This window comes from Siphateles boraxobius, unplaced genomic scaffold (genome assembly GCF_051911475.1).
Source record: "Siphateles boraxobius isolate OS27281-9 unplaced genomic scaffold, OSU_SipBor_1 73, whole genome shotgun sequence".
Lineage (NCBI taxonomy): Eukaryota > Metazoa > Chordata > Actinopteri > Cypriniformes > Leuciscidae > Siphateles > Siphateles boraxobius.
This window is the reverse complement of record NW_027509201.1, coordinates 1,383,668-1,403,825: the sequence shown is the minus strand read 5'-3', so window position 1 is coordinate 1,403,825 and position 20,158 is coordinate 1,383,668. Positions and strand designations below refer to the sequence as shown.

At 37.0% G+C, this 20,158-nt stretch overlaps 1 protein-coding gene across 4 annotated transcripts in view; it reads right to left on the bottom strand.

The window, feature by feature from the left end:
- The window catches only part of disc1 (DISC1 scaffold protein), a 79,951-nt gene extending 62,409 nt beyond the window's left edge, over nucleotides 1–17,542 (bottom strand). For 2 of the 4 annotated variants that reach the window (XM_077217377.1, XM_077217378.1), the window contains exon 1: nucleotides 14,080–14,303. Coding sequence is in view for 2 of the 4 variants with exons in the window: in XM_077217376.1 (XP_077073491.1) it covers nucleotides 16,989–17,082 (94 nt within the window). In the remaining 2 variants the exon portion in view is untranslated. Of the gene's footprint in view, nucleotides 1–14,079; nucleotides 14,304–16,988 lie in introns of those variants that run through there. The other 2 variants (XM_077217376.1, XM_077217375.1) reach the window with 2 other exon arrangements.
- Between the last annotated feature and the right edge of the window lie 2,616 nt (nucleotides 17,543–20,158).

Here is a 20,158-nt window from a genome sequence, read left to right as displayed (position 1 = left end):
AATTTTCAACAACAACAAAAAAAATGTCTATATCGTTATAAATTATTGCAAATATTCTTGAAATATCGTGATAGAATTTTGAGGCTATATCGCCCACTCCAACTCTTAAGCCTCTTAAAAGTCCTCGTCCATACTCCTAACAATTTTGACCTTACGACCTCTTTTAAGGGTTAAGATGCTTTCTGAATTACTTATTTCTTTACTAGGATTTTTTCTTTAATTTTAAGAGTAAACGCCCACATTTCTAAGAATTTTCTTAGAATTTTGTCACTAGGAGCTACTCTTTGCTCTTGCCAGGAATTTTAGCTTAGAAGTGATTCCAGAACATTTTCAGTGAACTCTGAGCAAGGAATGGATGGAAAATCCTATCTTAGTGAGGAGGTGTGGTTGACCCCGTTGCTAGGTATGAGTCATCATTTCAAAAGCCGTGATTGGTTGATCCTACAAGTTTGATGAAAATGAACTTTTGGTGATAATGAGCAAAGGATGTACCCTCAAATAAATAAACATAATCATACACTCCAATCTTATGCAGACTGTAATTGTAAATAATATTTCACATTCAGGAAAATATCTGGAAAATGAATAGTAAGCTGTAGGGGTTATAGCCTGACATTAGAATCTAAAATATGTGAAAACTTACGCTCATTACACCCTGTTCAAATAATGATTCGTGTCTTATTTGCTCATATTAATATCCTAGCTGGCATATTTTGTACTTTCACTCCCATATGGACCCCATTGAAAAGAAGATGGCCTATCTCAAGGGGCTGTCCTTAATGAAGTAGAAATTGCAACGTTACAACTCAGTGTGGTCTTAAAGAGGGTAACACGGCTCAGCTTTTATCAATGTCTGTAGCGTCTCAATAATTCCCTGTCATCCAGTGTTTGCAGGACATCTCTCCTGCCTCCTCTGTTGGCCATTTTGTGCAGCTGCTTAGGGGAACTCCTGAGCCACTAAAAGTCCTCTTCCCTGCTCTTAGCAGTAGGCTTGGGCGGTATCCAAATTTTGATACCGTCAAACCTCCTCCCTATTTTACCGGGGTATACGGTATTACCGTGACTAATTAAAAATTATGACATAAGGCTCAGACAGCGTCACCAAACTGTTGGCTTGTGTCTACACCGTTCAGAAACTGAATACCAGATCGGGCATAAAAAACACAACAAAAAAAATCAAGGCCAACCCGTGCACGTTGTGTCTGATCCCTGTTGACGGCATTAAATGTAATATGAGCCGTAGCCCTATTTAGACTCGACTATTTTTAATACGTGGGCCGTTATAATATGGTGGCGCCAAATAATTGTTTAACCCAGATGCTGAGGGGGTGGTAGATATAAATACTATTTATAAATGAGCAAAAATGGGACAATTAATAATATTTAATTATTTTAATTATGACAATTGTATTCATTTTATTAATTCATTTAAATTAAATTAACAAGCAAGAAGTGCATTTGTAAATCCGGTGACACGCGTCCATTGATTTTTATTAATAAAACTTTTCTGTCAGTGCTGCAAAGATTAAGCTGACGATCGCCATCACCTAGTGAACGCGCATATATAGAGAGAAATGCAAATCATGGATTACATAATCAGAAGGTATAGGCTAGCCTTTTTCTTTTCCTTTTGAATCGTTTCGTTTAAAGAAATTGACGATTGATATCTCCGCAGTGAACGCGCCTATAGAGAGAAATGCACATCCTGGATTAATCAGAGAGTATGCTGCCTATATTTCTTTTCCTTTTGAATTGTTTAGTTTAAAGACATTGATGAATCGCCATATCGATAGTGAACGATAGAGAGAAATGCACATCATGGATTACATAATCAGAGAGTAGGCTAGCCTATTTCTTTTCGTTTGGAATAGTTTCGTTTAATTTGATGATCGCCATTTCCGTATGAACGCACATAGAGAGAAATGCACACCATGGATTAAATAATCAGCGAGTGGCCTATTTCTTTTCGTTTTGAATTGTTTCGTTTAATGAAATTTCAAGCTTTATTTAGATATCTGTCATGTCTGTGAGACATACACTGAGTTTCGGTTAATTTATAATGAGATTTCAATGCAAGTGACCGCGGCGCGCCAGCGCATGATCAAGTCATGATTATGTTGTCTGATATATTTGATTCTTATTTATTATTGGTTGATAAAAAAAAAAATTAAAATTAGGATACAATTTATACAAAACGAAATTCACTTTAAAGAAAGGCCTTTTACAAAATGAAACTTAATTAATTGGTCAATGTCTGACTCCCGATGCATCCCATCTTACTAGTGCTCTTCAGTTTTCATTATCAACGTAAAAAAAAAATTACATTATAATATTTTAACAAATATAAACTAATGCGCTTATTTAATGAACTCGGGGCAAAATGCACCCTCGCAGCAGTGAGTGGGTCTTTGTTTCGGAGATGCGACATTAGGTTAGAGATGTTTCCATCTCTCGCGGTCACCTTTTTTATTACAACATTTACAAATTGCCTCGTCACTATTTACCGCCTCTCCCTTCTCTCTCTCTCTCTTTCTCCTCCACACTGTCACTTGATGACAACTACATAAGCATTTTTAGGCATTGAATAAATTATATTTATTTATTATATATAAGTGCCGGTAATGACGGTATTGAAACTGATACCGTTGCTATTTTAAGACCCCGCGGTATACGATATTACCGAAATACCGCCCAACCCTACTTAGCAGATCTCGCCTTAGGAGCCCTTTTAAGCGCTAGGAATCTTGAGGAATAGCTTTTATATTAACTGGGATTTTCGTGTCACTTTTAGGGGAAATTCTAAGAAAGCGTCATGACTGAGAATTTTCTTAGAATTTGGCCGCTAGGAGCCACTTTTTGCACAAAAATTCTTTAGGGATACGGGCCCTGATCTTCAATTCCTGAACTATACGCAAATTTAGTTCACATCAACGAAAGCAACAGAAATGAGCAGTATTTTAATTATCATCAGCTAATTTCAAGATCAAAGATTGCAATAGGAGAAAGAGCAGCATCAGCACTAGTAAGATAATTTAGTCTCACTACTTTTAATGAAGATGATTGTGTGTTCAGCGTCTGCGACTCCAAACTTTCAGTTTCTTTTGCGTTAGTTTTCGCGTTTGCATGATCATTTCTGGCTACAACATGCTCTCACGTGTTTATATTTTACTATTTTTGGGAGTAAGTAAAATTTTAGGAGTAAAATTTTCCAATGTGGCTTTAACACTAGATGCATTTCACTTGTCGAGAAGGGGAGATCTCATTGATGAACCAAGGTCTATTTATACCTGATCTTGGATCAGTTATATAAAGTTTTGTATATGTACACATTTGTATAATAAAAAAGAAGAGTATAGTTAATTGTCTCTAATTGGCCGGACTAGCTACACCCTCCATAAAACACACCAAAAAAAGCCCAACAAAGAGCAACCAACAAAAATGGAGGTTTTTTCAAGATGGCGCCAGTGCACTCGGCATGCCGTCTCTCTTGTGTGTTTCAGTCTGTAGTAAGGTTACCTGTACTGTTAGTTCTCTGTGTGGTGTTGCACTTGTATTATGTAGACTCAGTGCTGACCTACGATCGCCAAGCCCTATTTAACATCAAATGTTGTATGAAAGCTGGTTACCTGAAAAACTGCCCACTTCTCTACTCTTGCTCTGAATCCTCTTCCAAGCAACCTGCGCCAGAGTGCATTTACCAATTACCCTGCTCTATTCCTCCTGTACGGAAACGCCGCAGAAAGAGAGGTTGTCGTAGTGGTGTTCGAGTGAGAATTAGACGGGTGATTGCTTCATCCGTAAAACTCTCAACCCAGTTTTCCCTGGATACAACTTATTTGGAGGGGCATAGCCTGGCGCGACGCTCCTGGGATTATTTATATGTTTTTCATCTTCCCGCTTTTGATGATTCTTCTACCTCCGCTCTGCCGCGTTTACGATTTCGCCGGAGAGGAGTGGAACATTTAAATCTTCGCCAACTGGATTTTGTTCGACTGGTTCGGAACTCGGAATTACAGTTTCATCTCAACATGGCCCTAGTTAATGCTAGGTCTGTGTGCAAAGACTTTTATTTTAAAAGATTTTATACTGGTCGCAACTTGGATATCCTTTTTTTGACGGAAACGTGGGCTTCTGCTGGTGAGTCGTCTGTCTTTGAAGAACTCTGTCCGCCGGACTGTTGTTTTATTAGTACACCACGATGTACTGGCAGTGGTTTTATACGAGAGTTTTGTGAATTTGTAACTCATATCTTGCCATCGTATGATCAGCTGTTATTATTGGGAGATTTTAATATACATGTGTGCTGCCCAGGTCGACCCTTGGTCAATGAAGTTGGTAATGTTTTAGAATCTTTTGGTTTTATGCAACATGTAAATGGAGCAACTCATGTTCGTGGTCACTCTTTGGACCTTACTTTGTCACATGGTGTTGCTGTAGATGATGTGAACATAGAAGATGCCTCCTTTTCTGATCACAGCCCTATTGTTTTTAATGTCAATGCTGAGAACTCTGCAGTTATGGAAAAACATCTGGGCCATTACTCTCGTTGTATAAATTCATCTATTCCTCCTCAATTTAGTGAGATTTATCATGCAAACGCTGTTGAAGTATCAATTTTGAATGCTGTTGAGTCTTTCAGTGGGCCAGATGCATTAACTACTTATCTCTATACAAATTGTTCTAATATTTTAGATGTTATTGCACCTTTTAAGTTAAAGACACCCAGACATAAATCTTATTATTGGCTTGACGACAATGCTCGCTCTCTTAGGCGGGCATGTCGTCAAGCGGAGAGGAAATGGAAACAGGATTCGTTAACTGTGTCTTATGAGTTTTTTTAAAGAATGTTTATTTAACTTTCAGAAAGCTGCAAATCAGCTAGGTCTAAGTATTTTTCAGATTTAATTACTACACACTCTCATAGACCTAGAATTCTGTTTTCCACGATTAATTCAGTAATTAATCCAGGTTGTCAGTTTCACGTGGAACCCTCAGCTAAACTTTGTGAAGATTTTTTAGAGTTTTTTTCAGAGAAAGTGTTAGCTATCCGCTCCTCTTTTGTCTTGCATTCATCAGATCTATCACTGTTTTCGTTGGCAAGTCCGGCTTCTTTCTCTTGTTTTCAAACTGTTTCTCTGAGTGAACTTTGTGATCTGGGGCCGTATTCACAAAGAATTTTAAGGCTAAAAGTAGCTCCTAACTGGCGAATTTAGGAGCAACTCCTAAAAATAATGGGCGTGCCACTCCTAACTTTAGGACTCCTAATTTTTTTCACTAAGAGTAATTCACGAAGCATTTTAGCCCTAAAAGTAGCACCTAAGTCTGGGACAGCTTAAAAGAAGTCGAGAGGACTCCTAACTCACTAAGACCTATTCACAAAGGATCTTAAAATCTCGCAGTCGTCCTGGGTCCGCGACACAAGCGGGAAAGCTGCATTGATCTGCAAACAAAATCTCTCACATGTCTCACGCTTAGTTTTGCTTGACATCCCAGTGTCGAATTTCCCTTTTATTATGTTTTTTTTTTTTTTTTACAGCACCAACTGGGCCAGCAGCAGTAACTGATCCTGCGTCCAGTTAGGCTTTCTTTTCCGTTTTGGCGAGTTCATAATCCACCGTCATTCAACTATTACATTAGGCTACTTCAATAGGAGCAACATTTCCTTGCTTTAAGTAGCCTAGTTTATTTAGGCTATGAAAGCTTGTTTCCGCCACAGAATGAAAAATAAAAAAGGTAATTGCGACTTTTTATCTCACAATTGCGACTTCCTATATCTCGCAATTGCGACTTTATTTCTCACAATTCTGACTTCATATCTCGATAAAAAGTCGCAATTATTTATTTTTATTTTTATTCAGTGGCGGAAACTTCCATACTAATAGGATGTCAATTAACCAAGCAAGTGTTAATGCAAGTGTCGTTTTTCATTATTAGGCAAGTGGCGGTTTCATTAGGGTATTAGGCTACCTTGATTTAATTTAATTTAATTCACCACTTTTCTCTCTCTCTCTCTGCCTTTTTAGAATTACACTTCACTGGGGCCTGCACAAACATGTCATTATATATGCATTTCGATGACATTACTATTATTATTTTGTGTAGGACACAGACATATTTAGATGACGTAATTCCATGATTTTTTGCGACTGTGTTATGTTCCGCATGATGGCCCTGTCATCGAACAACCAATCACCGTGATCATTGCGAGGAAGCTCGTGCATGAGAATTGACGTCATCCATAGCAACGGAGACTCACTCTTAGTTTAGGAGTTGTCATTTTTCCTTACTAAGAGTAGGTCTGAAAGGCGTCGTGAATAACTTTTAAGAGAAAACTCCTAGCTAAAATATTTTAGTGTGATTTAGGAGTACTCCTAGTGGTAAAATAAAATTCTTTGTGAATACGGCCCCTGGTCAATAAGATGAAAAAAACTACATCTTCACTTGATGTCATTCCTTCTGAGATTATTAAGGTCTCTTTTTCTGAAATCGGTACTTCCATTCAGTCATTGATTAACTTGTCTCTAAGTTAGTTTTTAGAAATATTTTAAACATGCTGTAGTTCAACCTTTGCTAAAGAAACAGGGTTTGGATGAAAACTGTCTTGATAATTATCGGGCTGTCTCTAAGCTTTCATTTTTGTCTAAACTCTAAACAACTTTGTCTCAAGTTGTATATTCATAATTGATCTCCTTTTTGAATGCAGCTAAATTAACAGAACCTCTCCAATCTGGTTTCTCTGCCCATCATAGCACTGAGTCTGCTTTGCTTAAAGTATTCAATGACATTTTGCTAGCAGCGGATAGTGGTAAAAATTCAGTTCTGTTGCTTCTTGATCTTACAGCTGCTTTTGATACAGCTGATCATGATATTCTTCTCTGCCGGTTAGAAAATTTGTTTGGTATTGGGGGTACTTTTTTTTGCAGTGGTTTAAAAAATTGGCTTATCTTAGAGATAGGTTTTTTTCTGTTGAGTTGGGGAAGTTTTCTTCGTCTGTTGCTCCTATTATCTGTGGAGTGCCTCAGGGATCCATTTTAGGGCCACTCCTTTTTAATTTATATATGCGACCTTTGGGAGACATTATTAGGAGACATAAAGTTGCATTTCACCTATATGCTGATGATACCCAGGTGTACATTCCATTGAAAGCTGGTGATACCATTCAACCCTTATTGGCCTGCCTAGGGGACATTAAAAATTGGCTTTCCAAAAACTTTCTCAGACTTAATGAAAATAAAACGGAAATAATCGTCTTTGGTCCCTCTAAGTTAAGAAGTAGCCTCATAAATGACCTCGGCAAGCACTTCCCCTCAGTCTCCTCCCAGGTCAGGAATCTTGGTGTCATTATGGACTCTGAACTTTGTTTAACTAAACAAATTAATATAGTTGTCAAAAACTGTTTTTATCAGTTACGAATAATTTCGAGACTGAAATCATTTTTACCTGCTGATGATCTTGAGAAAGTCATTAATGCTTTTATTACCTCCCGTCTTGACTATTGTAATTCATTATATTTGGGTCTTCCTCAGTCATCCATTGCACGCTTACAGATGGTACAAAATGCTGCTGCACTGACTGGGGCAAAGAAAACAGATCACATTACACCTGTTTTGGCCTCTCCTCATTGGCTTCCTGTCTATCTCAGAATTCAATTTAAAATTTTGTTGTTTGTTTATAAAGCTCTCAATGGTCAGGCTCTGTCTTATCTCTCAGATCGTCTTATTCCTTTTTCGTCCTCCAGATCATTAAGATCTTCTGATAGAGCTCTCTTAGTTGTCCCTCGTTCACGCCTAAAGACAAAGGGTGATGGGGCTTTTTCTATTGCGGACCCCCGACTTTGGAACCAACTACCACTGGACATTCGTCTTGCAACGTCTATCACAACCTTTAAAATGAAGTTAAAAACATATTTTTATTCCCAGGCAATTTAAAATTTTAAATAAAATATCTTTCTTTCTTGTTGTTTTTTTTTTCTATGTTACATTGTTTACTGTTTTGTATGTGTTGTCTATTTTTATTCTTTGACTTTGTTCAGCGCTTTGGTCAGCTTTGCTGTGATAAATGTGCTATATAAATAAATTTTACTTACTTACTAACAAACCCCGCCGTTGTTTCACCAGTTTGACGCTGGGAGAATGAAGGGACATGTTTTTAAATTGACCAAATTAAGTTTGTTGATGCATCTTTCACGCTCTATGGCAGGCAGGTTGGTCATATAATTACTTGACATGTTTAATCTTAGTGATTTCTTAAGTTATTCACGCCGGTCGGCTGTGTACGGACGTTGTTTTGTGACGCTATTATGTATTGAAGTCTATGGGAAGTCTTTTTATTTTCCCCTAAAAGTGGGCGTGAATCTGTTCAGAGACATTCTATGACGTTGTGCCGGTTGTGAGTATGTCTGCTGGTGCACAGACGGTTTCCCACTTTAAGCACTGGGTATATTTACACACACTGTTTAATGCAGCTCAGAGGTGGCATGAATATAAACGAAATTTTTTATTATACTCCATATGAACAGCTCGCGGACAAACGGGTAGTTCTGAGGAGGTGCGGAGCATCATAGAAATTTGCCTAAAGTGGTGTAGACAAACTATATAATACAGTATGACCAGGGATAAAATCAGCACGCAGTCGTCTCTCCATAGTAAAAAGCTGTCTGCCGGATTTTCCTCCTCTTTGTTAACTTCCGGGAGCTCTGGAATTTTCCCGCACGTTAATTCTGACCAATCGAAGTGCAGTTACCTCTGGCCAACAAGTGATGTGGATGTTGTCACGTGACTGCATTTTGGTTCGTTTCATCAACTCATCATCTGATTCGGACCAGAGCAATCAGTGTGGTGTGAAAAGGAAATGATACGAAGTATAATTTTTCGCCCTTAGTCCGGACCAAATAAACCGAACTACAGATGTGAAAGCACTAGGGCTGAAACGATTCCTCGAGTTACTCGATTACAAAAATTCCTCGAGGCAAAAACTCTGCCTCGAAGCCTCGTTAAATTCCTATGTAAAATGTAATTCACTATACGCGGATCTACACTATAGCGCGTGATACATTTTGAATTTATTTGGCACGATGGCGGAGAGTAAAGATGTCCATAAACGGCAGAGAATGTCTAAAGTTTGGGATCTTTACATACTTAAAAAAAGGAAGAGAACAAGGTGCAATGTGTCTACTGCGAAGTAGACCTGGCATACCACAACAGTACGACTTCAATGATTCAGAATCTGAACCAAAAACATTCACTCCATGCTCTCACCAAGCGTCACTGAAACATAACCTAATGGTGTGTTCACACCGAACGCGAATAGAGCGTCAAATACGCGTCTATCGCGTCTAGTTAGACGCTTAAACATTCGCTCGAGTTAAAATTTTTCAACGTGCGCGGAAGACGTTCGCGTCATTAGCGTCTTTGCACTGACTTTGTATGTAATCTACTCGCGCAAATAATTAAAGTTGCGTTCGGTGTGTGAACCCCTTCACTTACACACACACACACAGGCACACACGCATAAACACACATGCACCCTCGTCTCTCTCACGCGCCAGTCAGATCAATTGCGGCAATGCATCACATATGCTTAAACTTTCATGTAGCCACGCAACAATAATTTCAGCATGCATTCACTGTATACACCGCAACGTGATGGAGGAACAAATATTGTATTGCAGTCTTTGCGAGACCTTGTTTGTATGTCACGTCTTCCAAATAGTTACAGACAACAACAATAAATGAAATTCCCCAGCCTGCTTCTCCAAATCCACTCGTACTTTTGGGGAAGACATTTTAATTGGCTACCAAAGTAATTGAGCATAGAACATTGTTGGCACTTATACTAAATGGGTAAAAATTGCAATAAATAGGCCTAGTTTTGGAGCCAAATGTTGGAGTTCGAATAAGTTTTTTTTTTTTTTGAGAAATAAAAGCCAAATGCTTGATAATTTTACAGCCACATCATTTTCGTTATGCATTATTTGTTTTAGTTGTTTAAAAACACACAAAAAATTATCCGATTACTCGATTAATCGATCGATTAAGCGCTAGATTAATCGATTACAAAAAGAATTAATAGCTGCAGCCCTAGAAAGCACCCTACTAAAGGATTGGTTCACCTAAAAATGATTTCCTCACTATGATGACAAATACATCTTTGTCATGACCGTACAAACACGAGCCCATCACTGTTCACAACTGCACTCCAATTACACCCACAACTGAGACTCGGCATCCACCATCTGTCATGAACACTGTCTAGTTCAGCTCGACTAGAAGGCTAGTAACAGTGATACCACATTACAGAGAAAGCTGAGGTCTCCTCCTCAAAAGGGAAGGAAATGGTCACAAGTCTCTGTAAAGACACATGCATGTTACAATTCCCTAAAAGAAAAGATGAAACAATCAACAAGAGGAAAAAAAGGAAGTATATGGGAAATATATGCGTGGTTTGTTTATAAAAGTGTCTGCAAAAACAACTAGAGTTTCTCGTGTCCAAGCAAAAGTCAAAGGTCTTTACATATGTGGTTGCTCAAGTGAAAAGAATCCAACTTCTGTTTAATTTGGGTCGTCAAAATATACCGTATATTGTATATATACAACAATTCAAAGCAGCTTCACATTAATAAACAGGAAAATAACAGTGTTAATGTTGTTACACTCATCAATTATGAAACATCACTGTAAAAAGAAATCCACCTATTTAAACTTAAAAACGTAAGTTCAGTTGCTGCATTAGATTAAGTTGAATCAAATTGGCTATATTTAAAATATATTAAACTGACTTCAAAATTGAGTTGCATCTCATATAAAAGCAGTTGAAATTGCTTAAATTATTTTGAAAGTGTAAAAACATGTCATGTAAAGCAGCTTTAAAGAAGATAACGGTGTAATTTTTCAGCTCAATTTAGTCAAGCGTTGTTTCAATTCAGTTCAATAACTGTCTTGATGTTGCAAAGTTTTCCGGTCCGGATGTTTTTCACCCATTTTATGGTCAATCAGGTGAAAATGGTGCATCTCGGGCTGCGTTTACACTTGGCATTAACATGCGACCTGTATCCGGATGTTGTCCAAATACACATTGAAAAGACAAGTGTAAACGCACTTCTGATCAGAATCTTATCCGATCAGCGTGTCCAGGTTCGGAGGGAGTCGAGGACGCATTGTGATCGGATCTCAGTGTAATGTAAACTAGTGGTCGACCCATATGGGTTTTTTGATGGCCGATGCCGATGCCGCTATCTTAGAGAGCAGGGTGGCCGATGGCCTATATAAAGCCGATATTTATATATATATATATATATATATATATATATATATATATATATATATATATATATATATACACACATATATATATATATATATATATATACACACACATACACACACATATATACATATATATATATATATATATATATATACACACACACACACTTTATATTTATATAAATCAATATTTAATAAATTTAATAAATATTTAAAAATCTTTAAAATAAACATGCTTAGGCCCTATACTTTAGATGGCAACTTCTTGAATCTGCAATCCTATTACAGAATTTTTCACAAATAAAGTAATTGTTTAAAAATATATGAATATGTGAATAAAAAGGAAGTAAACACTGTAACAGGGTACTCAGTAATCTGGTAATTAATCAGTAATCACTGATAATCATATTTTTTCAAATACTTTTGTTTTTACTTTGACTTCTGACAAGGTAACGCTAATTTTACATACAGCACGCAGTGAAAACGACATGAATATGACACAGTGGTTCACTGGATATAGCACAGCATATTTTAAAATGAAGAATTTAAAGTGTTTCGATCGCGTCTCCTGTGAAGCTGATCTTCTGTTCGCATTCACTCACTGCGCACGGACTGTCACTCGCAGGAACACGTTTATCCAGGCTACAAATGCACACTTCACAAGATATCACAGCTGGATTCGATTAAATCTGAAGGTTTGTGAAATTAAATGTTTATTAGATATTCAGAGATTTGTTTAAATGATGTAGACGCGCATTTGCTGAATATTGACGGTAAATGAGAAAGTATTTTAGGCTGATTGTTTGCCTTTTCGGTTACAAATAATATAAAAGCAAAGTAAACGCATTACTTTTTCGCATACCATTTACTTTCTTTGATTACCAGTTCTGTAGCCACCGGTTCTGTCTAACAAAGTTTTAGATCTGACTGACAGAGATCATAATGAAGACGGGGAATGTGAGTGAGCGCTGTGTGATCAGGCGCTCACTGTTGCCAACTATTTTCAAAGAAAAGTAGCTGACGCCTTCCCTAAAAGTCGCCAAATGTCGCTAGATGACGTCATATGCTAATTAGTATATTCGTGACGTCATCGCGTCGTACTTGCGCTCTGCCTGCCTAATGTGTTTTCCCTCTAAATTCATGCTAACATTCTGTATTTTAATATAATATAATATAGCCGAATGTCCAATAAAGCTGTTCTCATTGCCTATATTATTTTTGTCAGACAATAGAACAAGTAGCTATGATATAGTGAATGACTAAATCTTTTTATATGTGTAAAATTATCTGAATTGAGAGAGTTCGGGTACTGGGTGAAAGCTCTGTGATAGCGAGTATTACAAGTAATAAGCACAAGAAAAGAAAGTAAATTAAAATGGTCAAACAAAACTCTTTAAAAATAAATCAAAAGAGAAGCAGATAAGTGACAAGTCCGTGGAAAAAAAAAAAAAACTGGCGCGCGCTCAACACATGAATGCTGCTCGTCTCAGCCATTCACTGAACAAGGTAGACGCAGTTAGAGAGAGTGACGGCAGGGAGAAAGCAAGAGCTTGCGCTCGCAGAACAGTACTGGCAATATCTGGAGGTTACTGAGGTTTGTCTAAAAAAGTCGCTAGATTTGTCGCTAGTCGCTTTTTAAAAATAATTTCGCTAAAGGGGTCTGAAAAGTCGCTAAAAATAGCGACAAAGGCGCTAAGTTGGCAACACTGCAGGCGCCGTCAAAATAAAAGTCCCGCTTCCAACACATCGACCAATAAGAAAAACTTATCGGCCGATGCCGATATTTTAAAAAAGCCAAATATCGGCCGACCACTAATGTAAACGCAGTCCAGCCATCGTGTCTGCATTCACAGGTGGACTAATTTAAATCCCCGCCCAGTCTCCCCGCGTGGCTGTCAGAAAATAATGGCCAGACGCAGTTTAGACAAGAAATTAAACTTATTTGAACCTTACAATAAACGTCAATCTTTAGAACAGTTTATTTAGACTTACATGACATACTATGTGTCATTTTTCATTGTGCAACATTATCTGAACGAGGCGATCGCCTGTACAATCACAGTTAGTTACGAGATCTTAATGAAGAGCTGTACGCTGCTTTCTCAGAGGAATAATCAGAATTTTTTAATGTTTTAAATGTTGAATGTTTTTATTGTTTCAGCATGTTTATCAATCTCCCATTTCTGTCAATATGGTCATTGCACGTTATAACCTTAAACCCAGATGATCGATGATGTGACTTGTTTAACATGATCAACTCTGGAAGTATTCCTTCGTTCAAAAAACTTAATTTGATCTAAGACTGGAGATTGCACAGGAAAGTAAAGTGAGTGAGTGAAAGCAATTGGTACATTGTTTAATTGCTATCATCTTCTTTATCTGGTGTCGAGCCACAGACCTAATTTAAATATTATGTAGGAAACAGAAATCCGATCGGTTATCCAGATACAAAGGCTACTTAATGTGAACAAATGTAAACGCTCGATGTCCTGATTGGCTAATGATCTGATCTGCTTGATCGGATCACGGTGATCGCATGTTAATGCCAAGTGTAAACGCAGCCTAATCCGTTTTAAGTTCAGTAAAAGCACATCTTTTCTCAAAAACAAGACACATGAACTGAGGAATCAAAGGTTTGATCAGTTCCTCAAAGTATATGAAAAACACCAAGTATGTGCAACAGTAACAGAGATGTTTGACTTTGCAAACACCATTAATTACCGATAAACAGTTTAAACGCCACACAGCTTTCAATCAATATTGGCATAATAAAAAAGCCAGTTTTCAAGTGGCCCTGAGAGAAACTTGTGTTTACCTTTGTCGATTAGAGAGTCCCTCCCCAAACACACTTCTGCTTACTCGGCCTCCCATTGGCCGCTTACGAGCGCTTCACACACACACACACACACACACACGACTGAATGCTGAGGATCTCGTAAAGAGGAAAAAGGAATGTGTGAGGAATCCACTTCAGATTCTCCTCTGGAGACGCTTCACCACACTTACACACGCATGTATATCGTGACTTCCAGTGACGGCAGAGCGTTTGAGGAAGTGAGATTTCGATGGACAAGTCTTTTCCTCTCTCCTTTTTAACACTACAGTTAAGAAGAGAGTGAGAGAAAGCTCAGCTCTCTGTGTGCCCACAACATGATGTTCACACCAGCTGTTATCAGGGATGTGCATCTAAAAACAACACATTTTTGTCAAATAAAATAAAGCTGGAAAAAAATAACTTAAATGTTAGATTAAACACTTAGCTAAAGTCCCCATGTGGTGGAAATCAAGTTTTAAATGTTGTTTATATGTCTGTGTGGTGTTTTTAATGTGCTTTAAGACAAAGCATGTGTAAATTCATAAGTCGACAGCATTGCTGAGTATTTTCTCCTTAAAACTGCAGTGTAACAAAGACAGTCTCAAAAACACGCTTTGAAATCGCTGGTGTTTCTGACGTCACAAACTACCTTGTAACCAATCAGATCAACGTGTGACCGTCAACGAGTGGATCTCTGAGTGAGTGAGTGATTGGAGGCGGGACTCATTTGCATATTCATAGAACCACGTATACTAAATAAGGCAAGGGTGACGTTTGAATGTCATTTTGGTGATCAAAGATTAGCTTTAAGGGATATAATTATTGACTACAGGGGGACTTTGAGGTAAATGAAAATTAGAAATGTTGCGTTGGCCACTAACTGAAATAGTTGAAATCTGAAGTACTAAAATTACTAACCGAAATAAAAATAAAACTGAAATTAAAATACAGTTATACTAAAATAACTCTGGTTCACAACTCTGCAGAAATGTTGGCGGATCTTATGGATGGAGATAGGATTGTTTTCTGGTGTAATTTGTTGAATTAGGGACTTGAGCTCAAGGGAATTTGACAAACAAAAGAAACCCTTCGTAATGCATTTAAATTTAGCAGCTGCAGTTCTGCTGAAGTTCAAAGGTTTCGACGCACTTCCTGTTCACTCAGAGAGAGACACAAGCCAGCTGAAAATGACTTCACACACACACACACACACACACACAGACGCACTTATGGACTAAGGAAACTATTTGAACATAAACAGATCTGATGATAAAGGAGCACAAGAACTATGAAAATATGACAGAAAATGCATCAAAACAACACACTGTTATTCGGTCATCATTCACCATGTCGTTCCCAACCCATATATGTTTGAAATTAATGATGCCAAACCACATTGTTTTTCACTAATCTCATAACCAATTCCATTAAAAGCAAGAATCAGACCTTTTCTGCTTTCGTTCAATGGAAAAGAGCAGCGTGAACTTCTGCTAAATACTTTGTTTTGTGTTTCACAGAAGAAGAAAGGCTTTGGAATGATATGAGGGTGTGAATGAAAAATGATAATATTTTTATTTTTGCTTGCACTATTCTGTAAAAATCTTCCATGCACTCCATGGCTTTAAACAATATTTCAATCTGATAAAACGGATAAAGATGCTCAAACTGACCAGAATCATGCATGTAAGAACGAAACAAATATTTTGACAGATCGACGACACAGATGCATCCATAAGCAGCTTCACACTGACTTTAATAACGATGGTTATTACAAAAGCTCATGCTCAGTCTTGTATTTATTACTATACAGATTGTGACATTGCAAAACTGATAGTAAAAGTCTAGAATCGTTTAGACGTTTGCTCAGATTTCTCTCCCACATCTTGATCTTGTATTCTGCGAGCGTGTTTACATGAGATTCGTGTTTCTCTAGAGTTCTGCCTGTGGGTCCCATAATATTATGTCTGAAAGCGAGATCTGAATTGCAAAGGGCTGTTATGATTGGAGAGGATCTTGTGAAAACCTTTCTAGCCTTTTGATGGATGTCTAAAAATAATTCAACCACTAAACCACCGGCTGCTCCATCCTAATGCATTCAGACACTGTTTGTTGAACTTTGATGTGGGAAGAGATTGTGGCTAGAAGAATAAAAGAAAATAATGTTTTCCCAAAAGATCAAATTGCACATTAGAAATATCAATCCAGCTTTAAGTTTGTACAGTTACTGTATCAGATGATAACAGCATGGTATTTTATATTATGGTGCTTAATGAATTATCATGGTATACGTCAAACAGCAACAATATGGCGTTCAAAAACATGGTATCATGGGACATATAATACATCATGACAACAGCGGTTTACACATGCTACTAAAGAAAACATTTACATCATATCATGTCCAATAAAACATACAATTTAAAAAAATGCTGGGTTGTTTCAACCCATGTTTGGGTCAAATATGGGGTTTAAAAATGTAATATTTAGACCAAAGGTTGGGTTTAAAAATTTAGGCTAATTAAACCAAACGGTTGAGCTTGTCCATATTTGACCCAACCATGGGTTAAAAACACAGCTTTTTAGAGTGTAATATCATGATACCTTTTGGTACTTTTTTGTCAGTGTTTCAATTTATTACATGATATTAGATGAATGATTACCATATGTACTGATTCACACCGAAATTACTAGTAAATTTCACTAATTATTACAAAGATACAGTAACACAACACGAATTAAACGTGAAATGTTCAAGTAGACAGACTAAAATACTATTTTCTTGTAAAACTTACTCCAATAACCATTGTTTTACTTTTGAACTTCGAAAAATTAGCTCAAAAATCACTATACCAAGCTATTTTCGTGCAGTGCCGATGTACATAAAGAAATAGCATGGTATTTTGTCTTACCTGGCCTCACATCGCACCGGTAACAAGTGGATTCAGTGTCCGTTATGTGTGTTTTTGAGTTGTTCTCCACTCTTATCATTCCTGCGAACATCATGTTGGTTTAAACCGGGTAAATCCACGGCACTGGTTGCGAGAAGTTAAACTCCAAACGCCGCGCGCGCGCGTGTCATCCTCCGATGCGCGGCGCGTGCGCTTTTGCGCGTGAACCCGACGCCTTTCACTTTTCCAGAGATATACGAAATTTTACTTCACGCTTTCCACAAAATAATAGTCCGCAGATAGCAGGGTTGTCAAATATGAAATCTCAATCGATGCTTGAGAAAAACAGATCCACAAAAAAATGGCGAGTTTCCTGTGAGAGGAAAACGCCGAAGGGAAGCCTGAAGAAAGTTCGCGTTTGTGTCCCTCTGTTTAAAGCGTATCAAATACCTCAAGGTTCTTTATTTTATTTCCCTTTTCCGGGTGAAAAACAGAGCCACGGGCCATGGTTGTCAACAATCAGACGAGAGCCGGATAACAGCCGCACTTTGTGCCGTTATGTGGCGCGTGAAGGAGTTTCAGTGACGTCATCTGGAATTTGACTCCTCTGATTCACACTGAAGCAAAACTCCCATCAACTACATGAACTGGACGAGCTTCAAATGCCTGACTGTCATTACAAAACATCAGAGAGGCATTTATTGTACTGCAAAACAAAACATTTCCCAAAACAGAAGTGTGAACAAACAATATAAAATGATATATCTGAAATGCACCTGATCCTCTGTTAGGAGGACATGTGAACTTGACTAAAAAAACACCAAAACATCAGCTGATTCAAAAACATGATGAAGAAAAATTAAGTTCCTGCAGATATTTTATCAATGACATTCACGCACTGTAAAACATTTGTGTAAAATCCTGCTAGTTGGTAAACTGAAACTGTACAACATTAAGATTTAACAGGACAATAAATGTGGTATATAATACAGGTGAAACTCGAAAAATTACAATATCGTGCAACAGTTCATGTATTTCAGTAATTCAAATTAAAAGGTGAAACTAATATATTTAGTATAAATAACGATATACATATGCATGATTATACTTGTCAGAGGGCCGACATTTCTGTATTTAAAATCCTTTTTTAATTGATTTCATGTATTCTAAGTTTAAATTTGGGGTTTTCATATATAAGCTGTAAGCCATAATCATCAAAATTATAACTTTTGCAAGATTTTTCGAGTTTCACCTGTATATTCAACAAGACAGTTCATACTAATATATAGTTTGTCCAAAGACATTCCCAGAAAGTCCCTGTATTATTATTATTATAATGTTGGTTGTCAGTAGGCGTATATGTTCTTAACAGCAGATTTTAATAGACCAAGCTGTGTTTAACAGATATAGTCTGTTAAAAATGAAAATGCTGTTATCGTTTACCCACCAAGTTGTTCTAAAACGTTTAGGTAATTGAATAATCAAACGTAAAATAGCATTGCATATTTTAATTTATATTTCACTGCATAAATATAAATGAATAACCTGATGTGTTCAAGCTAGAAAATGTATAAAATCAAGATCAGTGAGTGATTTTTTTTCTTTTGTTCTTTGATTGACTAACAGACACGCAGCAGGTATAGGCCATTTTAGGCTGCTGTCACTTTAGTAAATGTACTAATATATAATTTACGAAGTGGAGTAATAAGCAGTCTGGGATAATAAGCCATCTGATCCGTTTCCCAGGCGTAATGCGAGCACACAGAGTGCTCCTGTTGTGTCTTTCTCTCTTTCAGCTGAACTGGGCTCTGTTAGTCTCGGTCAGATGAACAGAGCCACTCTTTGTGTTGCGCTGTATAGATGATGGAAAGTCTCATTTGAGGCCTGTGCTTGTCTCATAATGGTTTAATTGAGCTAAACCCATCAGAGTGTCAGAATCAAAGTCTCTTACAGAAGCAGTTAAATCAAATTAACATCTGATCTCGTGACTTTAAGTCCCAATGTGAACCACTGAACCAGCAAACGACGGTTCTTCATGGTCAATGTAAGTCATGTACTGTATGTCAAGGAGAATATCTGACATTTTCCAGATTACAGTAAACACTAAATACACATGCTTAGAATATGATTTTGAGGTGCAAGATAAAGGATTTTCACCTTCGACTTTTGCTGACACATGAAAGTCAGTGTACACTATCAGTAAAAATATTTTATATTTTATTATGAGTATTTTGTCAAGTCGCCTTCATTTATAAAGCGCTTTTAACAGTATGGATTGTTTCTAAGCAGCTTTACAGTGATAATAGAAATTACCGTAACAGATTGTTTGGGCTTCACCACAGCTCTAGGACAAAGTTATTGTCCAGCTTAAGACACGTTTTATAACTTTCATTCTGAAGTCATCGAAACTATGAAATATGGCCTTATATGAATTACCCATCTAAAAGGGAACATTTTTTAAAATGCATGTTTTTTTCAGAGAACCTTCAAAAGTTATTTTTTGTTGCAAAACTCTAAAATGAAATGTTCCCTTGCATAACCAAGACACTTATAAAAAAAATTAAAAAACTGGACGTTTTTAACGTTCAAAGAACATTCAGAAATAGCGTTTTCATAACTTAATAAGAAAGTTAGCGAAACATTGTTTTAGATCATGTTTTTGTTTTGTATAGTGACCAAAAATGTAAAACTTTTTTATAATTACATTGTCTATATTACAGCTCTAGGACTGATTATTTCAAAAATATCATCTTGGCTTGAGACCTGAACATGTATATTTTATATTTACCCGTCATAATTTGATATTCGCATCCCAGCATCTCTTCTGAACTAGCAGTCGTACCTGCAATCACATGATGTAGCCACTACGTGTCAGTATTTTACAACTTCATAAATCTCGAACTCTCATGTGAGAGTTGTGTCAAAGTGTTCAGAGAGACAACACTAAAGCCTGAGACAATATTATAGTGATCAACGTGATCTAATGTGCAATTTTTTTTATTCATTACGGTCCCATTCATTTCAGGGGCTCAATTTAGAAATCAATTTGTGTCCTCAATATCAAACTAACATTTCAGTATAGGAAAACAAAGTTTGTTTCTTGAGTAAAAATTGACATTAAATTGATTAATTGTGATTAATTGCACCTAACATAAAAGTTTGTTTATACATTATATATATATATATTATAT